The sequence below is a fragment of the Centruroides vittatus genome, unplaced genomic scaffold (genome assembly GCF_030686945.1).
Source record: "Centruroides vittatus isolate TY-2023 unplaced genomic scaffold, ASM3068694v2 contig_15, whole genome shotgun sequence".
In the NCBI taxonomy this organism is placed as follows: domain Eukaryota; kingdom Metazoa; phylum Arthropoda; class Arachnida; order Scorpiones; family Buthidae; genus Centruroides; species Centruroides vittatus.
In genome coordinates, this window is record NW_027120927.1 from 1,584,421 (window position 1) to 1,597,582 (window position 13,162).

Genomic DNA, 13,162 nt, shown 5'->3' on the forward strand with positions numbered 1-13,162 from the left:
TATAACTCTGGGCCTTACTGGCAAAATGTCTCTCTCATGTCAAGCATTAAAAATAAATAAATATCCAGGTTTCAAGAAGAAAATATAGCTAGTTATTTAAGGAAAGCAAAATTGAGGTAAAGGAGAAATGTTTTTGGATCTTTATTTGAACCAAGTTTGGTTCATGGTAACAACTGAAATGAATGCAGGAAATATAAAGTTCTTCCAAAGCTTCAAGAACATTGCATATATCCTGTGTACATTTTGTATGTTACCTGAAAAATGTTTCTCCTTTACTTAAATTTTGGTTTCTTAAATAGCTATATTTTCTTCATGAAACACAAAATGGTACCAAGTCTTACAAAAATTCCATACAAATCTGGATAAAAAAAAGCATCCACGTAAATTTTTTGAGGATCAAATCCGAGTCTTTCATTGTTACAGCCTAATGCTTTTACAATTTTGTCAATCTAACTTTTGGACCATACAAATTAGTGGCATTAATGTTACAGAAATTTATTTTCATTAAATTTAATTCAAAATTATTATTGTTCTGTTTGAGTGCTTCCAAGTAGATGGTCACAGTTTTTAAATAAATAGTTCTCTACAATTAATTCTTTTTACCTCTATGTCGTTAATGTTTTATTTTTTTGTTTCTATATTGTCTACTTGGACCTTGTTTATAAATAGGACTTATTACACTAGTGTAGTTTCTGATTAACAAAGAGAGGATGTCTTAATAAAAGAAATAAATGGATTTAAAAGAAAATTATTTGAACAAATATAAAAAACGAGAAAATAGAATTAATGATAATTTAAGAAAAGAAAGTCGCCAATCATGGATCAGTTTCATTTATAGAGGGCATAATGGGTAGAAAAGTATTTAAAACAGAAGTAACAGTGGAAAAGATAACAGAAAAAAATAAATAATACAAAAAGACATCAAACTGAAAAAGCAGTCAAACCACAACAGTGAGTAAAGAATTTTTAACACACTGTTTTTTGGACGCTTTATGTCAGTATTAGTGTTGTATTAATATTGGACAGTAAAATTAATATACAGTTTAAGACTACACAATAATGAGTCTTTTGATGTCCTCTCTCACACCTCAAGAAAATAACACTTTTACAGAAGAATCGATCTTTTATTAGAGGCTGCTCATCTGCCTCACTATGCAAAACATTACAGGACTTCCTTCCAGTGATGGTAAAGAAAATATAATTTTATTTTATCTCAAATACTGTCAGGTGTAACATCATTGTTTTAAAAAGTTTTTATACAATTATTATTATTGAATGTTGTAAACCTGCCGAAGAGAGGTCTACTGGTCCAAAACACACAAAAAGAGCACACAGGTGAAAATAAAGTTATATTGTTTTGACTTTTGACTAAGCCGTCCTCTTTTTGCTACTCAGAAACTACACCAGTATAATAAGTCATATTTATAAACAAGGTCCAAGTAGACAAAAATACAAACAGAAATTTATAAGAATAAGGACATAGAGGTAAAAAGTTCTCTATAAATTTTATTCCTCTTATATGTAAGTGCAATAGTGTGTCAAAAAAGGAATATCTAGGCTATAAATCAAAATTCAAAATCATTTTAGTTAAATAAAATGTTATATTAAAATTTCTAAGGCCTAGTTTACATTGGACAAGTAACTCGTGCAGTACTCGACTCTCCAATTTTTTCATTAGTGTTTAGACATTATTATTTTATTATGACAACAGCAGAGACAGTTGCTCATAAAATGTTGCATATGGACAAGCACCATCTGTGTGTTGTATTAAGGAAAAAGTTTTTGCCAAGAATTTACAAAGTTATATTGGATGAAGTTCATGATATCGTTGAGGAGGAAAGAGTCAAGAGAAAAAGTTGTGAGTACGTAAATGGATAGGAAGGAGAGACCACTTATCTTCACTTTTTAAAGAACTTGCAGCTGAGGATGTTAAGGTATATACAATGTGTTTATGGACGACTCAACTGAAGGTGAATGAATGAAATGAATGCAGAAAATATGAAATGTTTGTGGATATAAAGTTGCTCCTAAAATCCAGAAACAAGACACTCAAATGAGAGATGAAATATGACCATGAGTGAAGTTGGAAGTTACCTTGAGTTTGTCTGCTCTACCACCTGACTTGCCCTTTACTCAACTGTTTTTACTAGTCAAGTGAATATGCTTTTCTTGACTTGCCCCTCTATTCTAACAACTAAGTTTACATTACTTGACTAATGTAAACTAAACTAAAATATTGTAAACCAATAAAAAATAATGCTTATTTTCTCAGTATCCATAAATCTTCTACACATATTTATATTACAAAGAAATAACACGGTACTTACTGTGGCATATCTGGTAAAGAAGAAATCGAATCGATGGTTTCCACTTCTTTTCCTTTATCTGGTTTTTTGTGCAAAGGAGACCACGACTGATTATAGATTTTAAAATATTAATAATATCGTTTTAAAGTAACTTACATTTTTTGTTTAATAAACATAAAACTTACCAGTGCAGTAATTATGGGAAAATTTTTTGGCATTGTACGTAACAAAGTTAAAGTATGTACATCCCATAATTCAAATGGTTCTTCTTTAAATACCACGATAAAATACTGTCTAAAATATTTTAACTCATCATTTCTTTATCAAACAAAACTTTATATAAATAGAGTCTTTTAAAAAGAATTCCACCATTTTAAATTATTGTAATTATGTTAATTATTATCCAAAAACATTGCAATGGACTGTACAGTACATTGAAACATTGGAAAAGTGTTTAAGTTTTACATTTGACCATTGTAAGGAACCAAGTCCGAGCGTTATTTTTATTTTACTTTTATTTTGCTTATTATTCTATTTTTGTTTGGGGCTTATGTTTTGTTAGGACGAAGGTTTCCTCACCATTCACCTTAAGTATTTAAAAAGAGAAGAAATAAAACCCAACTCACCGACGAAAGAAAAGCGCCATAGGACTCACGCACATTTGCGCTCCCCGAGCGGCAAAGAATAGGTCCGCACCAAGAAAGAGGGGGGGAGAACCCACAAGCACGAAATAAACTCGCTAGACCTTAAGTAATAAAAACGTCCTGGAAAAAATTGTAAAAACAAATAATGTAAAAGGTTAGTGAGTAAACTGTCGGAAAAAGGGCTGCCAGACGATGAAACACGTTATTGTTAGCACTTAAGTATGTAAATGAGGGGAGTGACCGCATTCAGAATTGTGACGTCACCTCACACTATAAATCCCGAGTCTCAAGTGAAGACAGAGAGGTGAATTCTGGATAGCAACGAGCTTGGTGAGCTTCGCAGCAGTAATAGAGAGGTGTCCGATAGGATCTCGAATAGTTCCAAGGTGATTTTGAAGTGATTCGAAATTTGGATCGACAGTCTGAGAAAGTCTTGAGAGTTTGAGGAAATAGGTTCCGAGTATATTGAGGTGACGATTAGGATCTCTAGTTTATAAGAATTATTGTTATAAGTTAAACTTTTGGTTTTGTCGGATTCCCTAGGGGAATAGAGTTAAGTTAGACATAGATTTGAATTGAGAATTGTCGGGTCGACTTTGTTGAATTTCTTTGAATAAATTATTGTTTGATTTTTACTAAATATTGTACATAGTTATTGCTAAACGACTAATTAAATCTTTGGTTTTTTTCTATTGACACATATTGTCTTTATTTAATTCGGTGCACGCTTAAAGTCCAGGCCTGGCACGCTAACGCGAATCCGAGTAAAGTACCCGGTAGGTTAACGGTTGTTTCCGACACGGTAGAGTCGATAATCGTTGTAAACTAAAATAGTACTTTACACCATTACAATTTCTCAATGTGTGAACCTTGTGTCACACGGCACACATTCAACTGACACTCAAATTCTTCCTACACTCACTATGGCATATCTGTTGTCACTCCTCCAACAGAAGCCACAATTCTACAGTTCCTGCAGATTACTCATGTTGCACAATAATGAGCAATTCTGACTTTCTAAGCTATGTTTTTGCCTTCACAAAACAGAAAATGTCTTCTCTGTTGTGGAGTCGCCACTTTTGTTTAATGGCACTTAGGTGTAGATAAGATATTTGAATGCAGAAAATAAATGAAACTTGAACAATTACTGATCAATTGATATATGTTACATAATTCTTCATTAATAATTAACACAATTACAGTAATTTAAAATGGTAGCATTCATCTTGAAACAACATGAATGTTGTATCAAAAACATTTAATTTTTTTACCTGAGATATGACACTCTTAACATCTCTATTGGAGATTCTTCATTTCTGTCTGAACGAAGAGAAAGTGTCCTCCCAGAAAGAAAGTCTGTAAATACTAATTCATTGCGAACTTGTCCGATGTTATTGCACAAGTTAGGATGAGCATAAGACAGAAATGATGTTAGACTAATCCATTCGATACCCCTAAAATATTATTGATATTTTAAAATAAATTATTACTCTATTAGCTTTGTTACTCAATGTTTACACATATAAAAAACTCTTTTGTACCTTACGGGAGCAGTATGTAAACTGAATTCCCTTTCAGTCATACCCGTAGCCATATTAAATACTTGAACACTGCCATTTTGAATTTCCTAAAATTTAAATGAATCTTTATGATTTCATTTCCATGATTTTTATTCATTAATTACATATTATATATAAACAAAAATAAGAAATGTTATAAAAACATACCAACTGCTAGTAAAGGATGGTAGGCTGCCCAATTTCGAAATGTAACAGGAGGACACATACGAATGACGTGTGGCACAGGTGCCAATCCACCAAACATACCGGTCAGTAACATCTTTAATGTCACTCCAGATGAACAATTCTTTTTAGAATTTTCCACCGGAGAATTGGCAGAACCAATTTTATCTGCTAACGTCATCCGTGGATAAGGTGTTTTAGTAGATAATGGAATGGAAGTTATATTATCAATACTTTCACAGGAGGGCAATTCAAATGTTTCTAATGATTCGCTTAATCCTGGCGTATATAGTGGAGATAATGGAATTCCACAGTTGTTTCCTATTGGCTATAATAATAAAATATATTTTTAACTAGGAAAACACTAAAAATCTTATAATAAATATGTGTCTAAGAATATTCATTTAAACACTTTTATAAAATTCTAGAAGACATTCAATATTTTGTAACGTATATAGTAAAACAGCAGCATACATGTTTTATGGCATGCAATTCCAACAGAACAATTCGGCCGTCACTGACCAGGAGTGCCACTCGACATTCCGTCACCGGACAAACACTCATTCCTACGATTCTGGCATGTTTTGTGAGTCGCAGAGGATCCGACTGACATCGGGTATCATAACTCACTTCCAAATACATTTCATTAGAACATATCGAAGAACTATCACCAGCTGTAAGATAATCAATGTTAAGAAGTTTGAATTTTTACTTACTTCAACAATTATAAAATATAATTATCACCAAAATAAAATTTTCCCGCCTAGTCAAATAATAATAATACTTCAATCAGCTGTTCTTTTTCTGACAGTAAATTTCCTCCCCATTAGCCCAAAAATAGTCATTTCTTTCTATAATAAAGAATACAAGTCAAGGAGACACAAATAGACTTTTTTTCTTTTAATTGTTCATGATCAATAGGCAGTAAGGTTTTCGTCACCATAAGTTCAGCTAGACCTTCAATGGGTTTAGCAACGAAGAACAGTTTAACGTATCTATATCAAATTACCCGTGAAAATTTTCAGAGATCCAGCCTGAACTCGAATCAATAACTCTTGCAGAGTGATAGCCTTTCCTGTTTCAATCATCCAATATTGCTAAAGATTAGAGTTTCATTGTGCAAGTTTAATATGTAAAAGAAAACTTTTAATTACTTTTAATGAGATGTATAACATAAGTAAAGATTGTTTGCCAAACAAAAGAAATTGGAGAGCACTCAGAATATTCACTTAATGTGTAATAAATTAATAACAGATAAAAATAAATATAAATTTAGTAGAAAGATAGTTCTGGTATCAAAATAGCAACAACTGGTATATTTCAATCGTCTACTGGAATTGTGCCAATATTTTTAACAAACCCAATCCTTTTTGGAATTATTTATCCAAATTCAGTTGCATTTTTGGCCAAAACCTGGATCTTCCCATTTATTCATGATAAGATTATATTAGAGATACAATTAGCTATTATTGTATCAATAAAAAATGCCTTAGAGGAAGGCACAAAGATAGTTAAATGTCTAATAAAAAATAAAAAAACATTACAGATGGATACTAGTCCAATCTTCACTGCTTGCCATGTCCAAATTAAGGTTGTCACTGCAATGGAAATAGTTGTTCCTGGTGATTGGACATGGCAAGCAGTGAAGATTGGACTAGTATCCATCTGTAATGTTTTTTTTACTTTTTATTAAATTGTAATTCTGCCAGCCCTTTTTACAAATAGTTAAATGTCATTTGTTAAAATTTTCTTCATAATACTGATCATGTAAATAAATCAAATGCTTAACCTTTATATAGGACCAGTTACGAAGTTTAATTAAATACACTCAAACCTGTTTTTGTGGGGGTGGATAGGGACCGCATAAAAAAAAGTCTCGCATAGAAAATAACTCAAAACTGTAGGAAATAACTAGGAATTGCTTTTTTAACTCCTTGGGCCTTTTTCTGCAATCCCTAATGGGAAAAAAATCCTCTAAGAATTTTATTTTTTATATTAATTAATTATTTCCACTTAAATACCAATCTAACATTAAAAAGTTAAAAATAATTGTTAAAAAAAAATGATTTTATTTGATAAATATAGCTGCAGGAAGTGTTATTTTTTCATTTAACAAGGCGTGAAATTTCACACCAGCAACTAAAGTTGGAGGAGAGCTAACTTACCACATGTGTTCAAATATAACACAATATTTCTGATTTTTATGCCATTAAAATACCAGGGGGACCAAAAAACATATGAGAAAAAATTTTACTGAATAAAAAAATGAAAAAAAAACCTGCTGATGTCATAGAAAACATCCAATAGAGTTTTAAAAAATTTTACAGAAGTCAATTATGTTCCAATTTGATTGAAATTTTCATATACTGCACAAAAAAAAAATTGCACAAAACAAATGGCACAGATAAAAAAATCGTACAAAAACAGGTTTGAGTGTATTCTATATTGGAATATTTGGAAAACAATAAAAAAAAACAGACTGAAGCAGATCTTAGATATATATCAAAAATGTTTGTCTTTAACATATTTAATTAAAATTCTTAACTGGTCCTATATAAACATTTTAAAATGCAAGTCATTTGTTAAGTTTTCCTTTAATTTTAATGTTATTTATATTAATAAATTTTTGGTAGTGATTAACATTGTTTTTCTTTTTAGTTAACTTTCGCATCTGTTTTATTTATATGCATGAAGATAATTGGCAAAATATTATTGAATCATTAACTTAATCTTAATAATGAGAAAGATCGCGTATGTTATGCATGTTACATGATGTGCTCAATGTACAGTACATTCTTTGGGTACGTTCTATATTCCGCAGCAAGGGTGTTAAGTGACTTTCTTTCCCACCCTGTATTTTAGATAATGATGTAACAGATAATTTAATAGTTGTGTTAGATCAAAAAATGATAAGTGGTAGTATAGAGAAGAAAGTATTCTGATGAATTCTCATTATAAGTATTTGGGAGTAATCTTTAGATATATGGGTATGTTTTACACTCATATTGATACCTATCATACTATTGCAAGGATAAAAACCAACCAAGTAATTGAAATGTGTTTAAATTCTAAATTGAGAAACTTAAAAACCTTATGAGGATATTTAATTCCACAGTTATAACATCTGTTATATGCCTCTCGATTCTTAGCTTTGCCACTGATCGGGCAAAGCTATAAAATAATAATATGCTTATTCAAAAGAAGTCTCGTGAGCATTGAGATATTTTTTCCAGCATTAACAAGCCAATGAATACCATTCTCAAAGCACCAGCCTAGTTCTACGAGGACTGTATTCAACTACTAGGTTAAAAACGACTACTAGGTACTAAACAACTAGACTAGATGATGGAAAACCAAATTCTCCCAGCAGCCAGTCTAGTTGAATTCCTTGTCCGATGTAAACAGATGTTCCTTGAGATGTTTTATAACAGGTCTACAAGAGGAATTTATCTAATGACCTACATCTTACAATCATCTAAACTTGTCTGTTTCTGATAGGAGCAAAGATGGCAGTATGCAGAAAAGGATGCCAGAATTTAGGGCAAATTCTCATTTTCATTTGAATATCCCTTATTGGACATTTATTTATATTGTTACACTATCTAAAGCTATAACAGAAACTATAAATTATATCATTTATTAATTAGTTTTCTAACAAATAAAAACTGCATTATAAATAGATGATAAATTAATAATATAAGATCATCAATCATTTAAATTCATTTAACAATTGTAAAATGTCATAATACTTTTCCTTACTCATTGAGACAGTCTAAAGTATTTCTTCTAACATTGACGAATATCATCACTATAAAGACACGTATGACTTGATTAAATTTACTCACCATCAGGACTGTTAGATGCCAAATTGCCCCGATGTCTTACTCTGACTCCAATGCTCCCTGTTTCATGAAGAGAAAATAAAACATCTCTCTGGGCACAAGAATACAGCTGCGTCATTGGTGAAGACCAATCTACGGCAACAATGCCAACTGTCTAAAACATAAAATGTGAAATTAAAACACATCTAACAGCTGCAATAATTATAATAATCTATGAATTTATTAATATAGTAAAAGCATTAAAGTCAGATCTCTACCCCTAAGTAAGAATGCAGGCTTATTTTGCAAAAGAAGTGTTGCAGACTAGAAATAAATGGAGTAAATACATCGCATTAATCTCATAAAACGAGTTAAAATTTCTCATCTGCAAAAAGTGTGTGGATTTTTATTCTTGCTATCCACAAAATTGTCAAAGTGTAATTTGTGGCATCATCATTTTACTTCTAAACAGGTAAGAAATCATTTCTCATTAATATACAGTAGTAGAAACAAACTGATGGATTATGTGCTTTTTTAACCATCTTTGACACACGATAATTGACAATGTCGTGTTGTCTAAAACATTCCCTTTTCCTAAGTCAGACCTCCATGTAGATACCCCCATATTTTTGATTATTTTTTTTAAGTTGAGTGAACACAATAAAATACAGTGGCAGAAAAAAAGAAAAAAACCTATCTCAGAATCCATGACTAAAATCACTGAAGTTACAAGAGAAAAGATGGAATGAAAAAACAGTAAAAATGTTTCGAGTTCTAAAAGCTGCTGTAATGAGGTTATCACGCTGAAAATGATGCCATCTGTGATATGAAGTGGTCATGAAATTGTCACAATGAATTGTAACTGATGTGTATGGTGCAATAATTGGGACTATGTAGAATGTTCAGGAGCAGATGAATATACTTGTGCATTTTGCAAATTAACATTTTCATTTCTCAATGCATAAACATGTTTAAATAAATCATTTTATGCTATAATTTGTCCTATTTTCATTCTTCTCATAAATTCCCATTTATATTTGGGAATCTGAATTTGGAGACACTTTTTTCAAATGTTCTTTACAAAAATTTTATAATTGCTTCTACTGAAGGAGTTCTTGAACAATAATCAAAAAATGTTTTGGCATTAAAAAGCAATTTAGATTTATTGTTAAAGTCTCATCAATAAAACAAACTGGGAGTCTGACTTTGATGTTATTCTTCTATGAGTCATCGTACAAAAATTAGGACTACCAGGTTGTTCAATAAGTTTTGTCGTTTGATAAGAAAAACATGATTTTATGGTGTGAAATACATTTTATTATTCAATATAATCTCCCTGAACTTCAATACACTTGTTCCAGTGATCTAATTTATAGATTCCATCCCTGAAATAAGAATTCGGAAGACTGTCGAAATACGCTTCCACGGCTGCTATTACCTCTTCATTTGATGAAAATTGTTTTGCACACAAAAATTTTTTGAGATGTGAGAACAGCCAGAAGTCAGAGGGAGCTAAATCTGGCAAATAGGGTGGATGTTGCAACAATTCATACTTTAATTCACTCATTTTCACAATGGTTTTTTAAGCTGTGTGAGAGGGTGAATTGTCTTGATGAAAAATGGTTTTTTTCTTCTGTAAACCAGATTTTTTTCTCATAAATTTTTACATCCAGCTTGTCCAGGAGGTTACAATAATAATCTGAGTTTATTGTTTTACCAGTTTGGAGGTAATCCACAAACAAAATTCCTTTTGCATCTCAAAAAACTGATGCTAACACCTTCTTGGCTGATTTCTGGACCCTAACTTGCTTCGGCTCCAAAGCAAGTTAGGGTCCAGAAAGCCTTAGCCTCTTGTTTTGATTCAGGATCATGATGGTAGACCCAAGTCTCATCCATAGTGATGAAACAACACACAAAATCCTTTTTATCTTTTCTAAAACGCTCCAAATGTTGTTGAGAAAGTCGCATTCGAATGTGTTTTTGTTCCACTGTTAGTGAATGCGGCACCCATTGTACACACAGCTTTCTGTAACCCAAAACTTCAGCCAAAATATTGCTCACACTGCCTAATGAGATCCCTAGGGCTTTCTCTTGATTAATAGACAATCTTCAAAAACCATATGATGTATTTTTGCTACGATTTCTGGTGTTGATGCACTTTTTTGATGTCCTTCATGTGGATCATCTTCAAGACTTGTATGACCACGTTTAAATTCAGCAACCCATCTTTCTACTGTTCTAATTGAAGGTGAAGAGTCCTTATACACTTTTAACAATTGTTCATGAATTTGTTTTGGTGCTACACCTTCCAAAAATAAGAATTTTATAACTGAACAATATTCAATTTTTTCCATTATAAAAAAAATACAGTGACACGTCAACTTTGAACAGCTGTAAATATATGAAACCTCACATGTGTTCATAAAATAGTAGTACTATTTTTTAGAGAAATAAAGTGATGAACCTAATAGAGCCATCTCTTATTGAATGACAAAACTTATTGAACAACCTAGTATGTAGTAACTCATTAATTTGATGACTAAGAATAATTTGAGAAAAAACAAATTATACCAGATTTCTTTCATTTTATGTAATAATGACAGTGCTAGAAATTTGTTTGTCTATAGAATGTGTCAATAGTCTTTTTAAGTTACTTGACTAATACCTTTATTTCTGATTAAGCATTATTTTGTAAACTTTTTTAGTTTGCAGAACAATGTCTAATCAGAAATAAAGCTACAGTGCTCTTTTCAAACATTTATTTATTTATTTATTGCACATATAAAAGGAAATGTCACGAGACAACTGATATCCTCACCCAAAAATAACTCCCATAACAGAAGATTAAAATAAAAACAACAAAGAATAAAAATCGATATACATGATAAAAATATACATTAAAAAAAAACAAGAGATTATATATTATAAAGTAACCATTTAGAAATATGTTTAAAATTAGAAAAACTTCATGTAGAGATTGTTCCACACAACCCATATTCTGAATAGACTGATAAAAAAGGATCTGAAAGAAATGGAAAGCCTAAAAGATGAAATTTAAAAAAATAATAAGTTTGGTTACAAGTAATGAGTGGCAAAACTCTTAGGAACAACCAATCAGAACAAATGGACCCGGGGAAATATCTGTATAAAAGTAAATGGTCAAAGTATTTGATACGTTTGATAAAGCTGGAAATTCCCAATCTGAAACTAGCAACATTAGCATTATAGGTAAAAAGAAGGTTGGAGAGTTTACTTAAAATAAGAAATATTTTAGCTAATTCTTTTAACATTTTTTCTAAATGGGAAGAGGCAGCCATAACCCATATTGGCGGACAATAATCGAGCAGAGATTGAATATTGGCAAAATAAATGGATCGTAAGACTGTTTTTAAGGAAAGAATTTTGCAAAAAATGCCAAAGAATTCCATAATGAATAGCTAGAGATTTAACAATCTTATCAACATATCCTTTAAAAGTCAGTTTAATTAAAACTGACCCAAAGGTCATTATAAGAATTAACATATTTTATGGGATTATTGTAAATATATAATGTGGGCAACTGAGGATTACAAATGAGTGAAAAACACATGATTACAGCTTTTTATGTATTAATTTTATTAAGGTTAGCATTTTCTAAAAGTCTAATCAGACTGAAGAACATGAATGAGAGTCATGGTTAATCAATTTAATATTGATAGAATAGGATAATATAGGCAAAGTAATACGACCAAGTATATTGTTCAAATAAGCTGAAAAAAATAGGCTGCTTAAAGTGAAATCTTGCTGAATTCCACATAAGGGAAAGAAATCTGTGAGAATTGATAGGCAGGATCAATTTCGAAGTGACCCCTGACTACCGAGAGAAAAAGATTGGGAACTACAGAATTAAAGGCTTACTTTCAAAGATTGCTTACTTTCAAAATTCTGAAGGATTATTGATATTGTTTCCAAAAGATTGGTGATGTGGAATGATGATGTAGGCCAGGGTTGAATTGATATTAATTTAGAAGAGATTGTTCAATAGTCTACAATATAAACAAATTTCAAAAACTTTCAACATGGCAGATGAAGTGTAAAAGGGACAAAGCGTTTTTGTCTTTTTTAGGTACGGCTATAATGTTATAAGAGCCATTGTTTAGGAACAAAGCTATTTTGAGCAAAGATGGAAAATAATCTGGATCAGATAACTGCAGATATTGGTTTTAAGGATTTATAAAAAAATAGACAAAATTAGAGCTGAGCTGTTATGAGAATTATTTAAGGTATCTATGGCATTAAGAACTTCATTAAAAGAAAAGACAAGCTTACATAAATAAAAGTGAAGGGATAAAGGAGATGGCATTAGGAAGCATGGTGATAAATTTATGGTGATAAATTATTGTATACATTATAAACATTATCATCTTGAACAATAAGTAATTTACTTGGTATTTTTTTTTAGAAAAATTGGGTATAAAGAACCAAAATGTGCAAGGGCAAAAAAAAAGAAGAAAAAAAGTGTGTTACCTTATTAAAATAGTTTTGGAAAGAAATATGGCATTCATGATAGTACTTTCTTTTTTAGATATATTATCTAAAAAAAGATTATATGTATGTAAATGTATGGTGTAAAAATTGTAGGGGTTACTGGATTTTCTCCATTTGTTTCA

At 31.0% G+C, this 13,162-nt stretch overlaps 1 protein-coding gene across 1 annotated transcript in view; it reads right to left on the minus strand.

Moving 5' to 3' along the window:
- The window catches only part of LOC136968572 (WD repeat-containing protein 11-like), a 42,604-nt gene that overhangs the window by 4,611 nt on the left and 24,831 nt on the right, over positions 1-13,162 (minus strand). The window contains exons 8-14 of the mRNA XM_067262570.1: positions 8,538-8,688; positions 5,167-5,366; positions 4,673-5,020; positions 4,492-4,571; positions 4,222-4,404; positions 2,492-2,600; positions 2,328-2,413 (exon numbers count right to left, since the gene is read on the minus strand). Of these exons, the coding sequence (XP_067118671.1) occupies positions 2,328-2,413; positions 2,492-2,600; positions 4,222-4,404; positions 4,492-4,571; positions 4,673-5,020; positions 5,167-5,366; positions 8,538-8,688 (1,157 nt within the window). The remainder of the gene's footprint in view (positions 1-2,327; positions 2,414-2,491; positions 2,601-4,221; positions 4,405-4,491; positions 4,572-4,672; positions 5,021-5,166; positions 5,367-8,537; positions 8,689-13,162) is intronic.